Source organism: Parus major, chromosome 2 (assembly GCF_001522545.3).
Source record: "Parus major isolate Abel chromosome 2, Parus_major1.1, whole genome shotgun sequence".
Taxonomy (NCBI): domain Eukaryota; kingdom Metazoa; phylum Chordata; class Aves; order Passeriformes; family Paridae; genus Parus; species Parus major.
In genome coordinates this window covers 61057431-61084597 of record NC_031769.1, presented here as the reverse complement: position 1 = coordinate 61084597, position 27167 = coordinate 61057431, and the positions used below count along the sequence as shown (strand labels likewise).

The following is a 27167-nucleotide window of genomic DNA, read 5'->3' as shown; positions in this document are numbered from 1 at the left end:
AAAGAAAATAGTCTCTTTGGGAGTTTAACATATATGATTTCTTTTAAAGACCTAATGCTGTGGGAGATAGGAAGCATTAACTCTGTACATGCCCTTTCATACTTGCATTATTGTTTTATTCCTTTCAGTAATTCAAGACCCAATGTTCCTAGTTAAATGTGCTCTTGGTTTTTTTCCTCCTTTTTAATTAATGATTACAGTTCAATGTCAGCTCCCTTTCTCTACCCTTGACTTGGATACTTAACTTTATTGCTCATTGATTTATGTTGTGGGGGACCCATCACTGTCAATCATTGAGCTACGCTACAGACTTCAGACAAAGATGATCAAATCTACATGATCAGAAACAACATTTGGGCAAAAGCAATAAGCAGCAGCTCCTGGGCAGGGGGAGTGTGGGGGCATGTGGGAGGGAAGACAAGGCAAGGCAGGAGAACTAGTTCAGATGTTATTGTGGAATTATGCAGAAACCACAACCCCACTTTCCCAACATGCCTTCTCTTTGTCTGTTGCATGCAGCTTCTTAAAAATACAAATCATTAAAAAGAAATAGAGAAGTAAATCTAACACTAGAGAAGGTGGTGAAGTACAGAGCAGGATCTTGATGGGAATTGTACTTTATTATATGTCCTGTGGTAGGAAAATATTTAGGAATTAGTTTTGATACATCTGTTCTGCTTCAGTATTTTTTGTCTCTGGGAAAGGTTATCTCACTGCCCTTCCTGAGAATATTGACTCAAAGGAGAAATATGTGCTGAGGTAGCAACCAGGCACAGAGTGATGGCTGAGGCACAGGGAGGCTGCAGTGCAAGGGGTCGATGCAAATGTACAGAGAAAGCCTTTCCCATGTCCGCAGGGGGTGCTGATGGTGACATTTCTTCCACATCTCAGGACAGAGTAGTTCTCATCCCCAGCCACGATGAAGCCAGGGAAGTTTCTCATTGCCAGCCTCACAGCATCTGGCAATGGCACAGAGCAGCAAAAAGTGGGAGGAGAGTAAAGATGTTATTGAAGATCATAGATCAGGTACTGGGAAACTCTTTAAACTTACCCTAATTTTGTCTACTTAGCATTTCATCAAAATGCATCTGTGTTTTAAACAAATCTCTGAAGCCTATCCTTCCAGTGAAGCCCATTACATTTTGTGCTGCACAACTTTGATCTCGCAGAACAGTCTCTTTATATTAAGTAATAAGGCATCATTTGGTTTGCATTTCATCCATTCTTTATCACATCTACATTCAGGTAATTGCTTCCACATGCTCTTTAGTAAAAGAAAAACTCACTGCAGTTCAAGAGTGTTTACGTTTATGGATGGATTGAGTCTGTCAAGTGTCGACACTTTATTTTTTTTTCTCCAAGGCGACCAATCCTCACAGACCATTTAAAGGGGGGAGGAGGAAAAAAGTCAGTAATTCATGTTTCAAAAATTTCCAAAATTGCTCCCAACTGAGATGTTTTTCAAAACTCTAATTTACCATACACAAAGTTTTAACGCTTGCCATGCCATTGTGTTTATGTCAGGGTAGGCCTCCCATGTCTTTGGTTATGTGTTGCAATTTAATATGGCAAAAGCTTTAACTCTTTCTACACTACAAGATGTTAATAAGGTAACCTGTGACTATGTCTTCGAAGTGGATGTCATCCCAGGACAGTGGAACAAAGCTGTATTTTGTCTTTCCTAGAATTTGTAGTGAGTAGCTCCACTTGTCCCCTGTGCTGCTAGCAGAAAGAGAAGTAGATTGCTAACTACAACATGAATTGTGAAGCCTGAGAGAATAGCAGTGTGAGCATAGCAATGCTGAAATAGAGTGATTTTAATTTTAATTCTATTTTGCATGAAGGCTGTTGTTGAGAAGGAGCAGAAACAAAGTACAGGCTGTTCTGGAAGATGTAGAACAGATCCATGTTCTGCATGCTATATAAAGATTAATCTTCATACACCGATAGTTGTTGTCAGCCGAGCTGGCTTTTCTTTCCCCCTCTTGCTAATGTTAATAGAAATGTACCAGCACAATTTACCAGAGACACTTAGAGCTCTTAAGATGGAGTGAAATAGAAAGAAGCTGTCTGAAGACAAACCCAGGAGATTTGACACCTACTTAGGTGACAAGAAGCATGAACTGAGGGGAGAGTCTCTTATTCTAGGGTCATTGCAAACTTTGCCAAATTAGGTTATTTAGGAGCTGTAGGAGTGTTGCTTGTCTTGTTTTACTGATGTTGGGTGCGTTTTGGGGAAAGTAGCATGGGAGAGTAGTTTATTTTTGTTTCCCAAGGGAAGGAACACTTTAGCTAGTCCTTTTAAGTAAAAAGCAGTCAACCAGTGACAATGGCCTGGATCTTAATCCACTTGACTGTATTTATGTAGTAAGTAGGACAGAGGGCCTGGCAACCCGATTTCCCTGTAGACACTGCACTATGCACTTAACAAAAGAACTCCTACTGTGTACAAATCTCTCATTTCTTCTTGGGCACCAGGTGTCCTCCCAAAAGTCCCACACAGATCAGCTGTTTATCCTGGGCACTTATTGTAATATTAAGGCACTTCATGGTCCTTAATATAGGCTTGCTACTATCCCTAGGAAAAAAGACAGCAATAAGGAGTTTCTGGGTAACAGGTCTTGCAAAATGCATGTTTATAAAAGAGTTTAGCTAAAAGATGTGGCCTCAGGACAAGTGTTTTTCACCCTAGCACAAAGGTCCCAGCATCTGATCTGGAATCTCAGCTTTTGGCAATTTAAGGGCACAGTTGCAAGCCCAAGGATAGGATCTGAGTGAAAGAGTAGGGAGAAGGGGAAGCTGCTTCCCCCAGCCAGGAAAGTGGATTTGCAGCTCCCTCAGCAGTGAACCTCCTGCTGGACTGCTCCACAAGGCAGCAGTTCCCAAGACCTGATGTCTGCAATGATAAAGGCTGATGTAAACATGAGGCTGGCTCTTTTTCTACAGTGTGACACAGGTTAGGAATTTATTTTGTTTGTTTTTATCCACATGTAAAACCCAGTATGGTTAAGTGCTGCACAGAACAAAAAAACATGAGACCGTGTGCTTGGTTCCTTGAGCCCCCGTGTGTGCATGTGCTGTCACAGAGTTCTGTGACTCAGGGATGTGATGAAGACAAAAACAGTCTTTATTAAATGTCACATTTTATGAACACTTTGAAAATTCAAATACAAGATGTACTGGAGACTGTGAATTCCTGCAAGGGTCACCATCAGATCTATTTCATACTGACTGAGGAAAGCCAGAACACAAAGAAATGCCTCTGATAGCATCCCATGTATCCTTGTGTGTTTGCCCTTGGGTGAAGAAGTAAAGTTTAAATAATCAAGTTTGTTGCCTTTTTACTGGAATTCTAATTTTTGAGGCATAATTGTCCATAGTTTGTTTTTTCTTTTATCCCACAGTTACTTTTCATACTGTGTTCTAAAAATTTTGTCTGAGAGACTTGTGGTTATTACTGTGAGAGAGCAGATGTCTTGGGGTGGTCCATTCATAGTGTAATGAATATGAAGAGTAGTAATAAATAAATGTTCTCTGACATGAAAAGTATAGATTTATAGGATAACTGAGGTGTGAAGGGACCTCAGGAAGTCTCGTCTCTAACCTCCTGCTCAAGGCAAGGTAACTTTTGGGATCAGACCAAGTTGCTTTGCTCAGTTAGGTTTTGAAAACCTTGAAGGATGCAGACTCAACAGCCTCTGTGAAACACCTGTTTCACAGGTGTTGTCCTCAAAGGGAAAATAATATTCCTGTCTGAACTACTCTCATTCCATTTATGCTCGTTCCCTTTCACCTTCCCACCATGCACCACTGTAAAAGACCTGGCTCCTTCTTGATACCTGCCTTGTATTTACTGGGGCATGGCTTTTAAGGCCTCTCCAAACCCATCTCTTCTCCAGGCTGAGCAAGCCCCAGTGGCTCAGCCTCTCCTCGCAGAACTAACACTGTAGCCCTGACTGCCTTGGGGGCAGTTTTGGGGGTCTGGAACTGGGTGATAGAGCTTGGTGTGGTCTGAGAGGCTGAGCTGAGGAGGTGAACCTGCTTGATCTGCTGGCTGGTGCTCCTGTTCACAGAGCCCCAGACACTGCTGCCCCTCCAGACCTCTCGCAGTCAGTGTGTACCAGCCAGGCTATTTTGGCAGTAATGTGCTCAGCACACTCTCCACTTGGAGAAATGACAGCCCCATCAGTTCTGCTGCCCATCCAAACACCAGCAAGTACATGTCAAGAGAGGTGTGCTAGCTGGTGCTGAAGGGAAGGGGTTAACTTGTCCTGGCTTCTACATAGCCCTACATTTCCATCTCAGTAGATGGAAGGAATGTGATTAAGTCGGTGTTGATACCAAGTCTGAGAACAGATGTGAGAATGAATTGGCAGAGCTGGAATTCACATGGGACAAAAATAGCAAAAGGGAGTGAGTGGGAACAGTCACACATTTGTGTTACAGGTGCTTGGTCTAGACCCCAACATTTACAGAGACTTCTGAATTTTTCTTCTTACTAATTCTTATTAATCCAGTTTTTCTTGTGAGCAGGGCCTTTTTCCCTTAACAGTAATGTCCAGCTCAAGCCTGCTGTTCTCTACCCTGAAAGACAGCTCTGGCAAAAAGTTCCTTTCAGCTCCAAGCAGAAAAGTTGCAAACATTGTCAATTTCCCTGCCTCTCACATAGGGCAACACTTGAACCAATCTGCTCCCATTTACAGATATGGAAACTAAGTCTCGCAGTGCAAGTATTTTTTAAAGCAAACACATAGCAAACCCCAACTACTAAGGCTGTTCTTATTCCCTTCACAGAAGCAACTGAAAGACTCTGCAGGGAGCAAAGCCCAAGTTTGTGCAGGACTTGTGGAAGCTGTGTTCCCCCTAGAATGTCTCTTCTCTCAGTTGTTTCCCCTTTCCTTTAATCTGTCCATGGGATTGGTTTGTGGCTTTGTTTTTGGTTTTTGTTTTTTTTTTTTTTTTTTTTTGTAACAGAGCAAACACTTTAGAGTCAGCCCAGACTGTCCCCTGGCAGTGTAACAGATGCACTTGAAACTCGGCTGCAAGGGTGCTTTTTCCATCAAAGTCAAAAGAAGTCTCATCAAAGGGTGGGGCATAAGATGAAGCCTTCAAAGGACACACCACTCTTTGCAGCAATCTGTTGGTCTTGCCACCGCCCATTCCCTCGGTGGATTTTTCAGGATTTGCGTCACTGCTCCAGAGAGTTAACAGCACTCCTCACAGCTTGATGCAGAATATCAGCTGTAGCCAGAGAAAAGCAGAGTACTGCAAACACAGGTCTTGGCAGCAAAGGGAAGAGAGAACTATCAACCAAAAATTTTCATATTGCTTTTACTTGTAACTTTTTAATCCCCCCAGCAATTTGTTCCACAAAAGACTGCAAACCAGTTTCACTAACATTTACTTAAAGAAGAGCTGCAGGGAAAGCACTTACAATTTACCTATCTGTGTAGCTGTAACATAGTGTAGAAGCATTGTCTTCACATGGAGAAATGAAGAAAATCAATTGCAGTTCCCAAAAGGCAGATGTATTGGTTGAGAAGGTCAACAAAATAATTGCAGTTGCTCGGTAGACTTGGAACCAGATCCCCTCTGCACTGCATCGCTGCTCAGCTCCACACTGAAAGAGGGAAGAAAGGGGACTCATGCTCTAGGGAAAAGTTCTTTATGCTCCTCAAATGGCTCTTATCAAGTGCAGAAGAAAGAAGGGAGGGAGGCATTTGTCGTGCCCAAAGAGGCATATTCTGTTTGTATCATCGACAGGCACATGCAGAGGATTATGGTGGTCCACATTGCTGCACACAAGCGTGCTTGTAGCTCCCACTCAGGAGAAACGGGCTGAAAGCTGTCCAGCCTTTACAGAAAACATTACTGTTGCAGTGCTGTCAAGGTCACTGTCAGCCTGGGTTATCTGATGTGTAAGTACTAGCCTCACAAATCAGGCTTAGCTAAGGGATGTAATTCATACACTCAGCGTTTTGTGGATTATGTCCTTTAGCTTTCCCTCATTGCCATTTTGGATATTCATTTAGCTCCAGCGTGTGACTCCTGCAATTTCTCTTTGGGGTAATTTCCCCAACACAAGTGTTTCCCTGTACATTTCTTAATCACAAGTGTACAAACCCACTCTGTATGAATAATTTTATATACAATGCTTGTTGATATCTTTGAACACAGATGGGTTCACTGTTGGATAAAACAGTGGAAAAATGCAGGCCACAAGGGGGAAAAAATCAATGGAAAAGGTACAAAACCCACAAAAAATAATAACAAGAAAGCTCCTGTAATTAAGGCACACACAGGAGAATCAGGAAAACTCATCTCCCTCATTCTGATCTAGACTTTTACAGGAGATTTCTGTTTTCCAGATGTCCAACTTTTATTCATAAAACAAAGAGTATGGGTTTTCCACCTCATGGATTTATCAACATAAACTGAATTGCTCAGTCTAAAAAGTATTGTAGGAAAGTACTGTCAAGAGCAGTTCAGGCACACAATTAACCTATTACGTTATTTTACAAAACTGGGGACATAGATAATAAGAAGAGTTGTAGAAAATGAAACAAATCTTTTTGTCCAACAGAGCAATTATCCTTTATAATCAAAACAGGCTTTAGATTGTGCAATACAGAAGCATGTTTCCTTCAATAATGGACTATTAAAGTCTAAAGAACACGTGCATGTGCTCATCTCCACTATGCTGGGCAGGCTGGGGCAGTATTTTTGAATCAGGTTACTTAGTTGCACAGATCCATATTGCAATGAAAGCACTCTCTTTGGAGATAGTATGCTAAAGAACATGTGTATCTCATTCTGCAAGATTGTCAGGCAATACATGATTTTTTAAAAATGTTGTTCCAGTTAGTGCTGGAGCCATTGTAGTATACAAACTTAAATTCTTCTTTCTAATTCGTAATAATTCCAGTTAATCTGCTTTTGTCCTACAGTGCCACAAAACTTTATCTCCTTTACACCCCAGATGTCCAGGAGCCTTCATTGCTTTAGGAAGTTGCCTGTTTCTCTCCAGTTTTGTGATTCAGTGAAGCATCTTGGCATAGGACTTTCTCTCTGCTCTACTTCTTCTAAACAATTTAACACATTCAAGTGGCCTTGAACATGATCACTTCTACTACACAGCTGGGCCTACAGAAAATCCTTAGAATCAACCAGCCTGAAACTTCTAAGCCTGAAATTTGACTCACAGTGTTGATGCCTCAGGCCCAATCTTCTTTATTGCAGACAGTTTGGCTCAGGAAAAAAATAATGTGCATAGTTGTTTGCACAAAATCCCATTTTTTTCATTCCATTCTATCTGATCTGATTTTATTTATCCTTCTGAAGAAATAATTTTAAAACTGCTTCCACTTTTGCTGCTGCCTAATTATCAACTTATTTCAAGTGAATTTTCCCATTCTTCCTCTCCTCTGAGTGCCTAAAAAAATATTTAAAGATATTTTAAAAATATAAGAAGATAATGCAGAGGCATCCCAGATACTCCAGCCAGCAAGTTGGCTTTATCCAGGGCCTAGCTCAAATGCCTCTACACAAACACCTGGAGTATGGGGAACAAACAAGAAGAGCTAGAGATTTGCACACACCTGCTTGGGGATGACAGCATCAGCATCATGGTGGGATGGCTCCAGTGACCAGAGCTTTGGAATGGAGGGTTTCAGGCTTTTTGGGAAGGACAGGCTAGGGAGATGAGAAGGGAAGGTAGCCCTTATGTCAGTGACCAGCTGGGGAGTCTGGAACCCTGCCTGGGAAAGGATGAGGAGCTTGGTGAGAGCTGGTGGGTGAAGATTAAGGGGGAGGGCAGGGACAGGGGATGTTGTAATGGGAGTCTGCTACAGGCAACCCGGTCAGGAGAATGGTGAGGATGAAACCCTCTGTAGGCAGACAGGTGCCTGCACACTCTTAGTACCTGCTCCTTGTGGGGGATTTCAATCTCCTCAGTTTCTGTTGGAGGGACAGCATGACAGGGCAAAAGAAATCCCAGAGTTTCCTCAAATATGTCAAAGACAACTTCCTTACACAAGTGATTGAGGAGCCAACAAGGAGAGGTGCCATGCTGGACCTTGTGCTCACCAGCAAGGAGGAGCTGGTGGGGAATGCAGTGCTCCAAGGCACTGTAAGTGCTGACAAGATGATATAGATAAAGATCCTCAGGGCAGTGAGAAGGGCATGCAGCAAAATCACTGCCCTGGACATCAGAACAGCAGACCTTTGGCCTCTTCAAGGACCTACTCCATAGAGTCCTGGAAAGCAGAGGGACCCAAAAATGCTGGCTGAATTTCAAGGATCACTTCCTCCAAGCTCAGGATCAATGGAGTCCAGCAAGAGGGAAATAAGGAAAAAATGCCTAGAGGCCTTCACGGATGGAGGTCAGGGAGAAGAACAAAGCTTTCGGGAAGAGGAAACAAGGATGGCTGGTCTGGGAGGAATACAGGGACATTTTGCAGCAAGCTAGGGACAAGGCTAGGGAAGGCAAGGCCCAGTTAGAATTAAATTTGGCCAGACATTCAAGGATAACACAAAGGGCTTCTATAGATATAGTTTCTTTTGCAAGCAAAAGAAAACCAGGGATTATGTGAGCCCTCTTCAGAAGGAAACAGGAGACCTGGCTACCCTGGACAAAGAGAAGGCTGAGGTTATCAGTGACTTCTATGCCTCATTCTTTAACAGCAAGTGTTCCACCCACACCACCCAAGTCAAGAAAGACAGACACAGAGTGGGAAAATGAAGACCCTGGGCCCTCTCAAGTTTGAGGCCATCTAAGGAATTTGACTATGCACAAGTCTATGGGACTCAACAAGAATCATCTACAGGTCCTGAGGGAGCTGGCAAAGTTTCTAAGCTAACATTTTTGAGAAATTGTGACAATCAGGTAAAACCATCAATGACTGGAAAAAGAGAAATATAACCCCCATTTTAAAAAAAGGTGTCAGAGTTTGACACTGGCTTAACACTGGGCACCCATGAGAGTCACTTGCTCATGCTCCCCTGCTACACCTAGGCAGCAGAGAGGGAAAAAACAATAACAAAGGCTTCATGAGTGAGATAAAGACTGAGAGAAACACTTCAGGGGACAAAACAGGCTCACCTTAAATTGCAAAGTGAATTTCATTACTAACAGAATCAGAAGAGGATAATGAGAAGTAAAATAAGCCCTTAAAACACCATTTTCCCCCCAGCCCCTCCCTCCTTCCCACTGACAGTGCAGGGAGACAAGGCATGGGGATTTTGGTCAGTTCATCGCTGAGATTTTCTTCTGCTGCTCCAGGAGAGGAGTCCTTCCCCTGTGAGGCCATGGGGTCCTTCCCACAGGAGACAGTTCTCTGAGAACTTCTCCAGCCTGGGTCCACTCTCACAAGCAGCAGCCAAATTGCATCTGCTGCAAATGTGAGTCCCTCCCACGGGCACACAGTCCTCCCAAAACTGCAGCAATGTGGGTCTCTCTTCCCACAGGGTCCAGTCCTCCAAGGACAGACTTCTCCAGCCTGGAAGCAGGGACCTCCTCTCTCCACTGGGTCTTCCACTGCATCACAGCCTCCTCCAGGCATCCACCTGCTCCAGCGTGGGCACCTCCCCATGGGCTGTGGGTGGATCTCTGGATCCCCCATGGATCCCCATGGGCTGTGGGTGGATCTCTGCATCCCTCATGGATCCCCTTGGGCTGTGGGTGGATCTCTGGATCCCCCATGGATCCCCATGGGCTGTGGGTGGATCTCTGCATCCCTCATGAATCCCCATGGGCTCCAGGGGCACAGCTGCTGCACCATGGTCATCACCACGGCCTGCAGAGGAATCTTGGCTTCATCACCTGGAGCACCTCCTGCCCCTCCTTAGTCAATGATCTTGGTGTCTCACATGTTCTGACCTCCTCCTCTTCTCTGACTAGAAGCAAAACCCATTACTTTGTTTTGATTTCCTTCTTAAATATGTCATCACAGAGGCATTACCAGGCTCTCTCATTGGCCCACTTTTGGCCAGCAGCATGTCTGTCTTCAGAGCCATGAAGGATTGGCTCTGCTGGACATGATGGAAGCTTCCAGCACTGTCCCACAGGAGCCATCTCTGTGGCCCCCCTGCTACTAAAAACCTGACTGTGCAAAACCAATACAAAAGGAAAAGCAGAACACCAGGGAACTACAGACCAGTTAGTCTTACCTCTGTGCCAGGCAAGATGATGAAGCAGATTCTCCTGGAAAAGATGCTAAAGCACATGGAAAACAAAGAGGTGATAGATAACAGCCAGCATGGCTTTACAAAGGGAAAATTGTGCCTGACAAATTTGATGACTTTCTGTGATGGGGCTACAGTGTTGGTGGACAGAGGGAGAGCAACTGACATTGTCTACCTGGACTTATGCAAAGCATTTGACACTGTCCCACACAACATCCTCATCTCCAAACTGGACAGACATGGATTTGATGGAAGGACCACTCAATGGATAAAAAACTGTCTGGATGGCCACACACAGAGAGTTGTGGTCAACTGTTCATTGTCCAGTGACAAGTGGTGTCCCTCAGTGGTCAGTACTGGGGTTGATGCTGTTGAACATCTTTGTTGGTGATATGGACAGTGGAATAGAGCATGAACCCTCAGAAAGTTTGCTGACAACACCCAGAGGTGTGGTGTGCTAGACATGCTGGAGGGAAGGAATGCCATCCAGAAGGACATGGACAGGCTTGAGAGGTGGGCCTGTGCAAACCTCATGAAGTTCAGCAAAGCAAAGTGCAAGGCCCTGCACCTGGATCGTGGCAATCTCAGAAGCACCCACAGAATGGGAAGAGAAGTGATTGAAAGCAGCCCTGCAGAGAAAGACTTGGGGGTGATATTTAAAACAAACTCACATGAACACAGTGTGTGCTCAGAGCCTAGAAACCCAATGGAATCCTGGGCTCCGTCAAAAGGAGAGTGGCCAGCAGAGGTAGGGAGGGGATTCTGCCCCTCTGTTCTGCTCTGCTCTGGTGAAACCTGACCTGGAGTGCTGCATCCCAGCTAAGGGGTTCCAAGAAGGACACGGAACCACTGGAGCAAGTCCAGAGGAGGGCTGCAAAGTTGACAAGAGGACTGGAGCTCCTCCCCTACAAAGGCTAAGAAAATTAGGGATGTTTAGCCTGGAGAAGAGAAGGTTTTGCTGATACCTCATAGCAATCCAGATACTGATCTGAAGTGGGCCTTCAGGGAAGCCAGAGAGAGACTCTTTATCAGGAACTGTAGTGATAAGACAGGACTAATGGGTACAAACTGAAAGAGGGGAAAATTAGGCTAGAGATTAGGAATAACTATTTTACTATGAGGATGGTGAGACCCTGGAATGGGTTGCCCAGGGAGATTGTGGATGCCCCATCCCTGGCAGTATTCAGTATTCAGGCTGCGTAAGGCCTTGGGCAACTTAGTATAGGGGAGGTGCTCCTGCCCATGGTAGGGGGACTAGATGATCTTTAAGATCCATTCCAAGCTCTTAGCATTCTATGATAATAAACCTCAACAAACTATGACTGTTGGGTATTAAGCCTTCCTGACCAAATGGAGAAATGCATATGCCTTCAGCTCATATTTTTTGTCTCCTAAACATACAGGTCATCCAGGATGGTTGGCCATGTTTAAAAGTGATTGTGGGCAGACTGAAACACCCTTGTGTTTTCCCTAATGACTTGCCTTTTGGTAGGGAGCAGGTGTTTTATAATGCACTTTGGACAGAAAGTGAAATTTTGATGAAAATTTAAATGGTGTTATGTTCTTAGAAGTGCATAAAATTATCCATTGCTTAATCAGTTATACATACATACATGCTTTTTCCTGCAGAAGAGGCTGAATCACATCTCTATCTTATTTGATGTAATTATGCTAGTTGTAAAATAAAATGTAATTTATACGGATTTTTTCTGGGTTTATTTGCCATAATGTGGCACAAAGAAACAAACTGTAGGTTATCTCTGAATTTTTATTTCAAGTATCCTACACACATTTAAATTAAAAACCTACAGAAAACAAAAAGTTGATGTGGCATTACTTTACTATGTTCTAAGTAATTTTCATACCCCTTGTAACTACAAGTCATCCTGGTCAGGAGCTTCTTGGACTCCAGCAATACAGACATCTACCCTGCTCACAAAGCCAGTGCTGAGTGATGTACAGCTTTCTTCCCACCAACTCTTCAAAATTAGTTAAAGGATTGCAGAAAGATTATTTTGTCAACAGCCTGGAATTCCAAACTGCATGCCGGTTATGTTGCCGGTCAGTTCTTGAAGTATTTTTTTAAGATGGTGTTCTTCAGGTTATGCAAGTTCTGATGTTTGGGCTCAAATTCTGACATTATGGCATAAGCAACCACAATCACTTTAGACTCCTCTTCCTTCACCTTCTGCACTAGCAATCCAATAGAGGGAGGTTCCTTGGATTCAGAGCCTAAGATCATTTTGGTCCAAAAGGACTAATCTTCTCTCCCCTTTATTGTGTGCCTCAGTTCAACTTTTCTCATGTCCTTTTTCCACATACATATGCTGCCAAAAGCTCATGTCCCAGATTCCATTCCTGTATCTCATAGCTAGCTTAGTACATCCCAAAGAAGTGGTTGGTTGATTTCTTCCAAGCCATGGCTTTGGTCCTCACTCATGTAACTTGACTGAATAAGTGTTGCATACATTTGGCTCCATGTTTTGTAAACCACACAAAAAGTCATCTTTTCATGTCCTTAATATCACAATCTTCTTCAGTCTTATTTAAGATTAACAGTCTCATTGAAGGTTCCTATAGATTAATCAGGAAAATATGTCCCTATTTCTCCTGCTGAGATAAAAAGTTCACTCAAAAAAAATCTTTCTCAGCCTGTCGGTTACTCTAAGATTTAAGAGTGGATATTGCTTTGATCTGTCCAGCCCAGAGCATGAAGTTATATCTTCAGCCTACTTGAACATCACATGATGAGTAACATCTCATTTGTAGTAAAAGAACTCCACCCAGGACCAGGCTTAGAGCAGAGATAGCCCTGCACACTTATCTTTTCATACCACAGCACCTGCTGTGTTTGCTTTGGACAGGTGGGAGATATCAGTCCAGGGAAGAGCTTCATCCGCTGGCTTTGCACAGCCATGGACTCCCTATAATTCAGTCTTCATGTTAGAAGCATATTCTTACTCAGAAAAAGAGGGCTTCACAGCAGAGTGAAATAAAGTTGATACCAACCTCATAACAGCATTGTAACATGTTGTGTAGCTGTAAAGGTATTTCTTAGCTGACTAACTCTCAAAAGTTACCATAGTGCATAACAGTGCTTGTTGAAGGCTTGTTCAGCACAAGCAGATCACTGACAAGGTACCTGTACTTTCAGGCTGCTCTGAAGAGACAATATATTATAATTTATTTCCTCTCCATACTGCTCAGCCGTCCAGCTTGTGTTTCCTGATGAGTCCACAGTGCCATCAATGTCAACTTAGACAAAACTTGAAGTAAGCTCATTTTTGCAAGTGTTGTCGGTGTTTAAATGCTGGAACGTTGTTATTTCATGTACGTTCATGAGGGTGAGCATGTGCTTCATATCTGGTCTGGTTTTTTGGTAATTGGGAGATATACTCTCTTTTCTTAGACATGTCTAAAAGAAAAAACACAAAGGAAAGCTTGAAACTGAGAATTCCTATGAAAGATAATTTATAAAAAAAACTTTTGAAGGTTTTCCTTTTCTCTTTGCTAACCATAGCTCTTTACACCTTTCCCATTTTTTTGTCACTAGAAGCACCCAATACTAATAAAAGCTGCTATTTCTTGCTAAATCAATGAACTTTCTAGGACAAAAGCCTCAGTCAAAAAAGGAAATATATATATTTGATTCACATTTTCATCTCAACAGGCCTTGCATCAAACTATTGCAAGTGTGTTTCCACCTGCCTTCAATGCAAGCCAGTGCCTGAAATATTTTCATCAAGTTGTCAATGTAAAGTCCCAGTCCTGCCAACCAGTTCTAAAGTGAATGTCACTGTTGAGTTTAGCGGAGATAAGGCACAATCTTCACTAAAGAACAGGACAAGGCACCTGTAAGAACTTAACAGGCATTTAAAATAATGAACCTCATTTGTGAGATCAGGTAGATATTAAATTTTGATGAAAGCTAGGTTGATACCTGAGACAGGGCCTCACCCAGAAGTAAGATATGCATAATTCCACCAGAGTGATTATCTTCACTACACAGCTTTGCTTTTTCTAACTGTACCACTAAAACTGTTACTTTTTTTATGTAAGGGGAGGAGAGATTTCTGTAGAGATCTGAAATTCTTTCAGGACACAGAGAAGAACATGGGGCATCTGTCTCTTCTGAGTGATATCCCTGCTTTCATTCTTCCATCCTAACAAATTCCTACAAGATTTATCTCGTCAAATTTTAGTCTGAATGGCACAAATTACTGGCAGAATTGTCAATCTAAAAAAGAGACAGGCATAAATTTAATTGCTCCCTGAAGATACATGGAAAGCTACATTTAGCACTGCTAATTAGATACACTCTGATCAACAGTTATGATTCATCTGCTGAGGAGCAAAACAAGAAGGCAAATATGAAACAGGCAGCAAAAGCTAAATCTGACCTCACAAAATCCTGGGGCTAGTTTTGGTTTGGTTTTTATTACAAAGCAGCCAGTGATGCACTGAACTGGCACCCAGGATTCTTGCTTCTTCTGAGCCAGGAGGTGCAGACCTCTGCATGAAGTGGGAACTTCACTGCCACGGCACCTGAAGCATAATTTTTCCTCTGTGGAGTGAGCTTCCCAAGTACCTCCTCTCCCCTCCTTTCCCAGAATTACCAGCCATCAGTAATGGTATGGATAAACTCCCCAATGAGGTTTTTCCTCCATGTATTTTAAAATGTCTGTTTAACAAGAAAGATGTGACTTCACAAAAAGTGCTTGTCTAAAATGAGGTTGTCACCAATTTACTAGTGTGGAAACTGAGGCAAAAAGCAGGTGGACTTGCACAGGTCCATCATGCCACCACACAAAGCAGCTCCATAGGTGGAGAAGGATTCCCAGGGGTCCATGCCTCCATCTTGGACAAATGCTGCTCCCAGGTACTAAACCAGAGGACCTGTTACTGTGCCCTTAAACTGATAAGTACTTTACACAGAGTAACTGGAAGTAGAAACAAGCAGTGAGAGTGCAGGAAAAGAATTGATAGTTTGAGTTAGATTAGGGTGCAGTTCTTTCTCTCTGTAACTCCATCCTCATGTACCTGAATTTAATCATAAATTAAGTATGGACACCAGCTTCAGACCAGCTGTGTTAAAGCAGTGCTAGCACTGCTTTACTGCTTTTACACCCCTCGAGTGGGGGTATTTTTGTTGGTATTGTCACTTTGCTTATGAGAAAGAGAATTACTTACACAAGTAAAGAAGATGAGCAGCAAGTAAAAAATCCCAAGGCAAGTCAACATCAAGAGCTCGCCTTTGTATTTACTTAGTTTGTCCTCTTCTATTCCAGGGCAACCTAAAATGTAAAGCAAAGTGTTACATTGCTCCGGTGTTTGTAAAATATTTTAAAACTGTTACCTTCCTTACATGCCACGCAGAGCATGGACAGTCAAAGCTCTCCACTGTACCTGTTACTTTTAATGTGACTGTGCTGCTCAGATTGCGTTCTCCGTTCTGCCCCCCCGAAGTGCACTTGTATGTCCCGCTGTTTTGGCTGGTGGCATTTTTGATCCTCAGTGAAAAGGAGGTGTCATTAGAGAGCTCCAAGGACCCCCCAGCTTCTTGTGGATAATGAGGTTCCACATCAAGGACTTCCCATGCTATTCCTTTGCTGTCTCCAGCCATCTGAAAAACACAAATATATTTCTCTTCTTGGGCAACAGCGCCATCCTCAATTTTAGGGTAAAGAAAATTTTAAAGCCAGCTTATGGCTGAAAATGCAGAGGCTGAAGAGAAGCAGGGGGGAGCACAACCTCAAATCCTTTTAATGTGTTCATGCTTGCAATCCAAAAGTATATGGGGTTTTGCTTAAATGGACTCTATATATAAATAGGAATTATAGAACTACTCTGTAATAACTTCTTAAGCTGCCTCACCTGGAACAGCAACATGACAGAAGGCAGGGGTGGAGTCTGCTCTCAGTGGGCCTATGCAGAAGGGTTCAGACCAAAAGACAGACAATGGGGATGGAGCAGAGGCAGCAAGAGGTAGCCCTACCCAGGTGCTTAGTGGTGGCTCTGGGGACCACAGGTGCCCAGGAGAGCATGGCAGCAGACAGAAAAGCTCCACTTCTGCTTGTGCTTGCTCTGCCAGCACACCTTCTGCAGTGGTGACAATTAAACCTGCAAACCCAGCAAGTGTGCCACTGCACGAGGGCTCTGCCAAGCACAGGCTGGCATCCTCCCAGCAGCTCTGCAGCCTAGAGTTCCCAGTGGGAATGCAGCCCTGGAAAACGCACTTTCCTGTGCCAGTTTCTGTGTAGTTGACCCCTGAAACCATGCTGCCTCTCTAGAGGAATGGAGGCTTCCCCCCGCCCCACTTCCCTCCTTTCCACTCATGACTGAAACCAAAGAACAAAAAATTGCTTCGACTCCTTCAGATTCAGTTGCGTGAAGGTCACAGGCAGGTTCTGGTGCACTTGGGGAGCATTTGTGTGTTGAATTTCTTAATTGTAACCAGAAGAGCTGCATTCCTTGGCATTGCTGAGAGGCTGCTGGAGGAATGAAGTGTATTCCCAGAACAGTTCATACTGAGGGGCGATAGGATGCACTGAAAATGACAACTCGCTGGGAACCACAAAGAAAAGAGAAATCACTAAGTTGATTTGAAAGATGGAAGAAGGGTTTGAATTAGCCTGTGTCCATTCTTATTCATCGAAGTTGCTGCCTGGGATTCGAGGCAGCATGCCCTACATAAAGATTTCCCAAGTAATTAATTCAATCTTTCTGTGGACCAGCAGAGCCAGACCAGAGCCAGCTCATAAGTCCAAGTCTCAGCATTTCAGCCAAACTTATAACAAATGTAAGCCAAGGCTTTTCTAGTATTATTATTTTATTTTAATAGAGATATTTTTGGGTCATATGTTGGTGCTTACTTTCTATCAGCATAGCTACTGCATTGGGGTATAACAGTTACACTGTAAGTTATTAAAACACAACTTTCTCATACTGAGGCTAGGAGTATCTGGTTTCCCTTTCATGTGTTTGCAGGAGGAAAGCACACTCAAGAGTCTGGAGAGAAATATGGGTCTGCTGCTCCCTTATATATTGCTATTTTTGCAGCCTAAAATGGTGTAAAACAAGCTGCAATTTGGGGAACTTTTCAGAAACTGAGGAGTGAGACTAAAGTGCAAGATTTCCTTAATTGTAAAGATTCTTTCTCAGAAAGGTTTTGGGTATTTTAGTGCATCAACTGAAACACAGAGCAGTAATTTCCTGGGGCTTTCCACACTTTACCCAGAAAGAGGAAAGAATCTTCCCCTTAATCCCCCAGTAAATTTACCCCAGCTTCTCTTTCTGACTGCACTCAGCCCCAAGCAGCTACAAGACAAGCAGTATGTATGGTGGTTTTCAGGCTGTGGGGACTTCACTGTGCTACAGGGATTTAGGTATTTTCAGGCCTTGCACATTGTCAGAGATGTGGCCAGAGGAATTCCAATACCCAGGCTGGGCTCAGCTCTGGTTACAACTAGGTCAATAGCAGTTAAGTGGATATAGTTGACCTCCCTCAGATCTAATTTTTGCCACTCTCCCTTCCCTTACCACCCCCTTCCTCAGTGAAATTTAAAACTGCCCGCAGGGCAATAAAAGGAACCAGCCTGGCTGCCCTTTGCATTGCCCTAAATTGTAGACAGGAGGTCTGAGCTACACACACACAAAAAAAAATTAGATTTGTTTAGGGATTTTTTGCTTTGTTTTTGCCTTTCATTTACTGGCAGCATAAATAATTGCTGTCTTGGGTGGTAAATGGTGGTGTGATTCTTGTGGCTGAGATCTGGGAATGAGAAAACACTTTGATCTTTCCGTATGCAATTGCAATCAGCACTGCTCCTGTAAGGGAGAACTCAATTAAGTCCATTCATCCCATGCCTGACCATGCACATATTCCAAGTGAGATTTTGGGTAAATGATTTAACTTCTCTACTTCACGAGAACAGTCAGGGATAGGATTGATTATTGCCTCCAAAGCTTTTTAAGGTGCTTGGTTGCTGTTGCAAGCACCATGATGGTGACCCTGCAGAAAATACTGTCAGAATTTTGCCTTAGACATGCTCTGTGTAAGGCAAAGCAGTGTCATGAAATTGCACTAACAACATGCTTTTCCCCAAAACAAGCAGAAAAAGTTACTTTGTGGACTAATCTGGCTCCCTCACTTGCAGAGAAACCACTGGTGACCCGGATGAGGGTTGTGAACCTTGCATCTTGGGAGGAGGAAAGGGTCATATGTGTGGGTTTAATTTGGGGTTTGTATGCTTTCCTCCATTAAATCTCCTCTTTACTGAAGGGCAAGGGCAGGCAAGGCAGTCTGCAGGGCTGCTGTGTGCCCAGCAGCATCCCAACATTATTTAGGCTGCAGAGACATCTGGTGGCATTTTTCCAGCCTCTGCAGGCAGTGCATCCACCCCTACTCAGAGGTCAAAGCAACCTTTTCTCTGATGCCTGAACCAAGCCTTTTCCACAGCAATCTTATCTCCTGTTAGCTTATTTAAAAAAAAAAAAAAAAATCATAAAAAACCCCCACCCCCTCCCTTTTTTAATTCTCTACATAGCAAGAAAACATCTGAGCAAATTTGCAGAGTGCATCCTCATATCCCAGCTGTATAAAAGGAAATCCATGAGATGTTCAGTAAGGTTATTGTTCTGCCTCTTGCTCTATTCAAGACAACCTCTTTCCCACCCTGAACCTAATTAAAATTACAAAAATGCCACTTTGCTTGCTTCCTCCTGTGAATTACTTGGCAGACTCTCACTGGACAGATCATTTTCCAGCTCAAGCTTCTATGATAAACCAGTGCTAATTCATGCCAAGTGTCCTCCAGGTGATACCACAGCCCAAGGTAAATGCTGGGGATTTTACCTAATTAATTCCACACAAGCTTAGAGGGATCAAAGCATGCGCTGCTAGAGACATCAATCTACTTGTGTAGGGACCATCCTCTTCTTTAATCAGTGAAAAAAATCTTTTCTTCCCACATTTCATTTGTGTCTCATTTTCCTTACATCTCACTGCTGAGCAAACTGCAGCATGCCAGCTTCCCCTGCTCCCCACCTCCAAATGGAGGAGAAAAGGGAGGAGGTCTGTTCCTACTCCCATGTTTGCTGCTAATGGCTTTACCAAAATTCAAAAGGCTTGTGTGGGGATAGGTAGAAAATTCTACTAAAACTATTTCATAAAAAGGGCCTGGTTACCATGCAGTCTGCTGGGGATTAATCCCCACAGAATTTTGCTGGGGAACAGGGACTTGCTGGCAACATAATTCTGCCTATCTGCATAAAACTACCCATTAGAAAATTAAAAACCAGAAGAAATGTGAGTTTATGTTTCATGTTACATATCCATTTTCCTTCAGCAACGTCTGTGGCAGACTTTCAGGAAATCCCTGGCAGCATATCTCCAGCAGGTGCTGAAGTGAGGTGATCCTTCCCCTCTGTTGAGTCCCTGCTGACACACCCTGGAGTTCTGGGTTAAATGCTAGGCTCCCAGGGCAAGACAAACACGGTCATATCTGAGGGAGTCCAGTAAGGGGCACAAGATGAATAATATCTTGGAGCACCTGACATGAGCAGAAGGTGGAAGAGATAGTTCAGCCTGGAGGAGACCAGGCACAGGATCATCTTACCACTATTGACTCAACCTGGTTAACAGGGGAATAGAGAAGTCCAGCTGAAGCCAGACTCTTTTCAGTGTTCAGCCTTCAGGGACAAGAAAAGAAGCAATGGGCATGGACTAAAATTCAGGTAATTTCACTTAAGCAAAAGAAAATCCCTTTTTATTGTAGGGGTGGTTGAACACTGGAATGGGCTGCCCAGAGAGGGTGTGGAATCTCCATCCTTTGAGACTAAAATAGACTATTCAGGACTGGACACAGCCTAGGGGAGCCAGCACTAGTTGTCAGTTTTTAGTGAGTATAATTGGAAGTTATTCTAGTTCTCAAAATCTTGGAATCACATGGTTTAAAGAAGTTGTGATTTTCCCACATATATTCTCTAAGCAATTGACTGATTCCTATTAAGTTTCTCCTAGCCCAGAGCTTTTTGAGAAGAATAGCAGTGGTGATACAGTGGCTATTAAAATGGGATATGTTTGATTGAAAATACCACTGAGCTGACTGGATGAATTATGAGAAATAGGTAGAAAAATTAGGCCCCCAAAATTCAAGTGCTCTTCAGCAAATATTTATTTTTCAGAGAACTAAACACAAGGTGGAAGAAGGAGGAGGAAGACTTTGCTCAGTTCTAGCTGGCTAGGTTTTAGCTACTGTTTTGAAATCTGCTACTGCATTACATGGTAGTACCCTAAAAGAAGGCAATTCATCCATGCTGTACATCCAACTAATCAATTAATGTTTAATTTTATCATGAACATGTGAGAGTGAGCAGCTCTCATGTAAACTCATGTTCTCTGCTCTCATTGAATACCTTTTCTCATCAAACTTTTCCCACACTAAGGTGGCACACTGTCTTCCAGGTAAATCAAAGAGCCAATATAAACCACTTTTCCCATAAAAGAAAATTTTTATTTCAATGAAAATGGTTGAGGTCCAAAACTGATGTCAGTTCAAAGGTGGAATATATCCACATCAGATTATTTTCTAGTGAGGGTAAGATAATTGTAAAAATGGTTTTGTTTAAAACTGTAACAGGCATAGTGGCCAAGTTGAAATTTCTGAATGTTATAGAGAGCTAAAAATCTACATATGGCCAGAAGGAATTTATTTTCTGAAAGCAAAATATATAGGATTCTGGCAATGCCCAATAGCCAACATATAATGAAACACAACTGAGCTGAAACTGCTTAATAGGTATATTTTTCAGCAGAAAAACACTTCCACATTTGATTAATGCTAAAGGTGCATCCATATGGTTCCTATACAGTGTCATGTAGAGGTACCAAAGCTAAATTTGAAAATAACAGTCATAAATTGTGGGCACATGTGAGTGAACTCTGAGTGTGCTGTAAAAAGGGGGGCAGGGGGGGAGATGATGAAAGAAAATCCAAAACCCAACCCCAAAACAACTAGTGAACATAGTGAAGGAGCTATGTGTGACACATGAACCATCTGGAAAAGCCCTTTAACTCACACAGACTCTTTATCATTTAGTTGGTTTGGATTGGCTTGATTTTTTTTTTTTTTTTTAGCTAAAGACATCCAGCCTTAGTTCATATGAGACAAAAGAATTGTTTTGGTCATGGAATCATTTCCATTGCTCCCTTCCTGTCTAAATCATCAATATCATCAATGTGATGAAGCTACTTGGGGATGAATAGATGTCTGAGGAGCATTGGACTGCATTTCTTTTCCTAGGTTAGAAATCTGGCTCAAGTAATATAGCAAATATTTACCTATGCTAATGTATCACAGCTATGCACTTTTAGAAACAGTAGTTTCCTTTGAAGGAAGGTGCAGTCAATATTATATGTCTAAAATGTTTATTCTTATTTTGTAATATGACTTCCCCCTCTTATTCTGCCACCATTTTTTTTTATTTTTTCAAGGAAGTGCTGTAAAGTTAACAGATTTTTCTCCACTGAAGCACAGCCTTCTTTCCTCTTCCTCAAGGTTTGTTTTAGATTAAGACACTTCTGGCTATCACATGAAGAAAATAGTGTAATATCCACTGGGACTTCATTTGTGTTTCTTTAAACTTGATTTTCAAACTGGATATAAAGTGATAATTATGAGGGTTTATGAAGTGGTTCTCATTTTCAATCTACTGCACAAGGAGAAACTGTTCAGTTTTCAATAGCCGTACAAGGCAGAAAGGTAAGTAAAGTTTCATTACCCAGAGCCTTGTCTTGTAGGTGGGCTGGAGAGATTCAAACCAGCATTTCCATAGACAATTCCCAGTGCCTGGGTGCTTAGGCAAAAAAGGCCTAGTTTTCAGTTCTCAGCTGGCAAACTTCCATGCTGCTCATATATGGGTTCATGGCATGCAGGCTGCCCAGCACTCCTAAAAATTATAAATATAAATAGCTAAAACCTAGCCAGCTAGAACTGAGCAAAGTCTTCCTCCTCCTTCTTCCACCTTGTTTTCAGTTCTCTGGAAAAGAAATATTTGCTGAAGAGCACCTAAATTTTGGGGGCCTAATTATTCTACCTATTTCTCATAATTCATCCACCCAGAGAACAGAAATTCATCAGCTCAATAGTGAATAGTGAATAGTGAATGGAATGAGAGCTGTACCAGGCTGGAAAAGGACTTGGTGCTCTACTGTCTCCCCAGTTTTCTCAGCCAGCCTACTTCATATATTTTTAAGTAAAAATCATTTTGTCTGAGCTGACTGACCGTGATCCTGATTCTGCACAGAACTACTTACACAGGTGAATTATGTGAGAGTAATTAGCTCCCATGATTCTGGATGCACAGCTGGTCAAACACATCCATGGGGTTTTTTTTGCAGTATGAGACATTAACAAAAGCAAAGGAATTGAATGCAAACCATTGTTTTTACACCCAGTTGGATTTTGACACCAGAATATTAACTCAGTTAGACAATCACTTCCCTATACAGTAAATACTTTTAAATTACAACCTGTTTTTTAACAGATTGTAACAAACTGGTCCTTAATTGGTCTGAGCACACAGAGGTGCCAGTGGGAAGGAGGGGTTTGCTCACAGAACATTCACCCTGTGCAAACAACTGCACAAGCAGCACCATAACATTGCCACCACCATTTTTTTTAAGCAACAGAAGCAAAGGTTAATTGCTTGCATTTACTTCACAGTTCAAAGTGACCTCATACAAAAGATTTTGCCCAACAGCTGCTTGAACTTTACAGCCTGAAATTTCATACAATTTGTTGGAATTACCTTTTAATTAGTCCTTTGGGGTTATATGTGGTGTTTATTGATTAATCCTTCAGTAGTTGTTTTTAAATAACAGAGTAATTACCTGTGTTGGGTAGTCACACTCCACCATTCCCTCACCCTCCTTTGCAGTGTTGAGAGGGGACAGCAGCACAGAGCCAAAGGGCAGAGAGGGGAGGAGAAAGATTTTCATGGGGTTGCCTATTAGCTAGCCCCACAAGTAGAAGTATTGCTTGTTCAGCATGAAACACTGAGCCTAGATTGCTTTTCCCCATGGAGAGTCAGGGTTTTTAGACCTGATGCTCTGCTTTTCCAAATATGGCTACAACTGTGCCTTGGGCTGGCATCACCGCCTGCCTGTCCCTGCTTCCCACCTCTCTCATGGGACAAGCAAACAGAAGACTGCAGTACCGTGGTTGGTGCCATCAGGCCCCGAGGACTGTGGCAAGAACTGACGATAGCTAGACTTCTGTTATGTTTTGTGTCAGCAGAGAAAACAAGTGTGAGGTTCTGTTATGCTGGACATTGGAAAACCAGTCCTTTTCTGAGTGAAGGTGAAGAAGGATGAGCAATGAGACCATGGAGGCAGTGGAGATTGTAGGAACAGGGCAGGGGACATGCAGGGAACGTGCAGTGGCAGTCTAGACTGCAAGAGGAAGCAGCACCAGAGAGGGCCCCCACAAAAGACATCATCAAATATCACCCTCCTGTACACGTGCAGAGATTTTGTGCCCAGGTGGAACTGCAGAGAGTTATGAGGCAACACAGAATTGGGTTTATAGGGTTTCCTTATACTTCTCCATCAGAGAATGGGTTTTGGCTGCTGTTTGCTGCTTGTCCCTCCCAGCTCCCACTGAACTTGGGGAAGCACATGCTTCTGGAGTATCCCCACACTTCAGCCTGTTTTTGGTTTTGTTGACTTCCAACACTGCTATAGGGGAGACTTTTCTGGGATCCAGCCAGCCTCTGTTTATTCCTCCCCCACCCCGTACCACTTTGCTCAACTCAGACAACATGGTTTGCCTTCCATGAGCTCTCTGCTCTTCCTGGACACTGTGGGAGAAAGGTAGCCTTCAATAATTAGTATGTATCTGGATGGAAAACATAGATCCTTATCCACCTTTTGAGGCAGAAAATGAAAAGGGATAAGTTGACTCATATTCCATATCCCATAGTAAAATTCATCCAAAAGCATTATTCTCTCCTCTCTGTCTACCACCTGTGCTTTCTTCAACAGTATGGAAAAAGATGCTGCTCTTGGTGGGTTGGCAGTCAGAAGTTCAAAACAGCTCTTTTGAGGTACAATTGTCATCTAGTCTGTAGACAGATGCTCACTGTTGTATCAGCAATGAAATTCAGATTGCAAGTTTCAACCTCAGAAGCTGTATCTAATAACAAGCACTGTTTCTTGGTTTACTGTAGGAAATGAGCTTCAAACTGTATCTGACCAAACTGCTGAGGAAGCCAAGGCTGTGGCTTTAGGTTCTGGCAGAGATAAAGTAACAGTTTTCAACACCCATAAATAGAGGTTTTTCTCCTCTTCCCTTCCAGTGCTCTACCATCACATGGGAAAGTAATTCAACCCTGTAACCCACAAAATCTTTATTCACAGATTGATTTTCCACTATTATAGCAAGCAACAGAGAGTTGACTTAACAGGTAACAAGACCACCAGGACTGGCCCATGATAAGCAGCAGGAGTATGGCTGGGAGTAGGGAATGGAGGAGAACAAAACCAACATTGTTTTCCCATGGATTTGGCTCACACCATAAGCTGAAGCTCTGTGCTGAGATACAAATACATGGTGCCATACAGCTGGTCAACAGGCACCTGTTCTGCTGCTGGGCAATTCTACCTCTAAGAAATTTCATCTTGATAATGTTGAGCAGGACTTTTCTGCTCATTAGCTGAATGATTCCTGTAACCCCTTCTACACAGGTGGTCAGCAGGGCTCTCCTGCTCTGGAGAGAGAAACTGAATCAAAGCAGTCAAGATATATTTTTACTTCATGACTGGAAAGAGATAACTCAGAATTTCTAGCTCTCCATCTGCCTTCTGCTCACACCCTGCCCTTATGCCCACTCCATTAGTCAAATCTTCCTGAAGAATAGCATGTACTTTTTTAGGCCTTCTATTTCAAAGAACAAAATCATCTCCTGTTTGGAGATGTTGATTGATTTTGCAAGGCTTAAAATCTGTTTTTTGCTCTGAAGAAAATCCTGGAAGACTCCTCTTTGGAGTAGTATTTGGCCGGTTTTACATGGGGCATCACCTGAATTTTGATCCACAGAAGCCAGCAATAAATAGACACAAAAGCAGGCCAAGAGCAATTCAGGGGATCATTCTCAAATAGCCTATCTCCAATGACATGGAAAAGGCCTGTTCTCCATGGTCAGCTCAAAGGTTTGCAGTGCTGCTTTCTCTCTGCTGCCCTAATGGGAGGATGCCCCTGCAGAAAACAACCCATCTTGTACAAGATAAGCCATTACCAAGTAGGAAAGCAAAGCAGACTATTGAAGTAACTTAGGCTTTTTTCTTACTTTATACCAAGACACTGTCTGGTAGGAGACTGAGGAGTCCTGAAGAGCTTTACAGGGCAGCAGAGCTTCCTCAGCACACCTCACAGCAACTTCTGGGATCATCACGGAAGTCCCACTGATCAGGCACCAAACTGCAAAGCATAGGTACACATCACCTTTGAAAAAGATTGCTTACACAATCCTTCCTGTCTTCCCAAAACATATCCCCACAAGACAAACATGAAAGAGCAGAAGGAAAATTGCAGGGCTGCCCACTTACCATTGCACAGGAGGATGAGCAGAGCACAGACTCCCAAGGACATGGCTTTCACTGCTTCAGATCACAGAGCAGCAACAGCGTGCCTCTCTGCAGGATGGACTGTGAGAGCAGAGTGAGGCTGTGACTGCTTCTAGAGTGATATTTCTGAAGGCAGACTGGGGAATCCCCCAGACTTATCTTGAGGTTTTGGTCATAGGGAAAATCCCTACATGTATAAACCAAGGCTCCTCCCCTTAAACCTGTGAGGTCATTCCCATTTATGCAAGCACTTGCAGTGGCAGCAGCTCATGTCCCTTTTTTCTTTTTTCTCCCCCTCTGTATTGATCTGAACAGAGTTAAGTTTGACCAAGGGGCACTGTGGGTTGCTGTGAAGACCATCAAAATCAGCACTGAGCGAAATCTCTCTTGAGTGACAAAATGTCAGGGGAAAGGGCTTGTCAGCCCCAAATCCCCTCTCAACCTTCTCTTTGCAGCTAACAGCACAGTGCCTGTGCAGAGGTTGGCCTTATGATGTGACATTTCTGAAACCACATTTAAGACCTCAGGTCACAGTACCACAGAAACATTTTGTTTTGGGGCCAAGGGCTAATCAGGAATTATCAGCATGGCTGAGCAAAACAAACTGTATTTCAGTAAAGTCACACATTTAACTCTGCAGGAAGGGACACATGATGTAGAACATCATCTCTTCTTAGCATATTTTGTCATTTTCAAGACAAACAAAAGCATCTGGAATGACATAACTTTACAAATTATATGCTGGAAAGTTTCATCATGGAAAAAGGTCAAGGAAACTCCCAGAAGAGGAACCATTTGGACATCCCCTCTAGATATCTGGAAGGGGGAGGGGAAATCCTTTCCCTGTGATCTGTGAGAGCTGTTTACCCCTGGAGAATTTTTGAGGAAGTCCAAGGTTGATCACAGAAGCATTTACAAATCCTGAAACTGAAAGTTGCTGATGTTATTTTTGGAAAACACTTGTAGTTGCTGTCTTTGGGCTACTGAGATCATGATGAAGAGAAGGTATTTAGGACAGAGGGATTTGAGATTTGATGGGTGATGAATGTATGGTCAGCCCCTTTTGAAAACCAGGGTTCTGGAAGCCACTCCAGTCTGGGCACCCTAAATCCAAATCACCTCTAGAACACTTTGTGAGAAGTCAATTTGACAAGTCCTCACCATGCAAAAGTCCTACTCAGATGGGTAAATGCTGTGGGTGGGTAACACTTTTGGAAACTCCAGTCTGTTCTGTGAAGAAAGTCAGACAGCAATTTCACTGGGGACCTCACTGATGGAGTAGCCCACTTATTTTTAAAGGTTTTCCTTCTATTTTCATTGACCATAATGGTAAATATAACAGGTTCTAAGCTTTATTTTT

General features: G+C 42.9%; 1 protein-coding gene across 1 annotated transcript; it reads right to left on the bottom strand.

The window, feature by feature from the left end:
- Positions 1-11936: 11936 nt before the first annotated feature.
- Positions 11937-25978, bottom strand: CD83 (CD83 molecule). The gene is made up of 5 exons (XM_015620271.3): positions 25790-25978; positions 25531-25661; positions 15589-15805; positions 15373-15476; positions 11937-13597 (listed from the first exon to the last, which is right to left on the bottom strand). Exons 1-5 carry the CDS (start codon positions 25830-25832, stop codon positions 13439-13441), a joined length of 654 nt encoding a protein of 217 aa, XP_015475757.1. The 5' UTR covers positions 25833-25978; the 3' UTR covers positions 11937-13438.
- Positions 25979-27167: the final 1189 nt, after the last annotated feature.

Bases quoted from the DNA above. Each gene is read 5' to 3' on its own strand.
- CD83 (XM_015620271.3), bottom strand. From the start codon at position 25,832: ATGTCCTTGGGAGTCTGTGCTCTGCTCATCCTCCTGTGCAATG. The intron at 15,806-25,530 runs GTAAGAAAAAAG...TGTGTTTTTCAG, and splicing joins AGACAGTGTCTTGGTATAAA to ATGGCTGGAGACAGCAAAGG. The intron at 15,477-15,588 runs GTACAGTGGAGA...TTTACATTTTAG, and splicing joins AGTCACATTAAAAGTAACAG to GTTGCCCTGGAATAGAAGAG.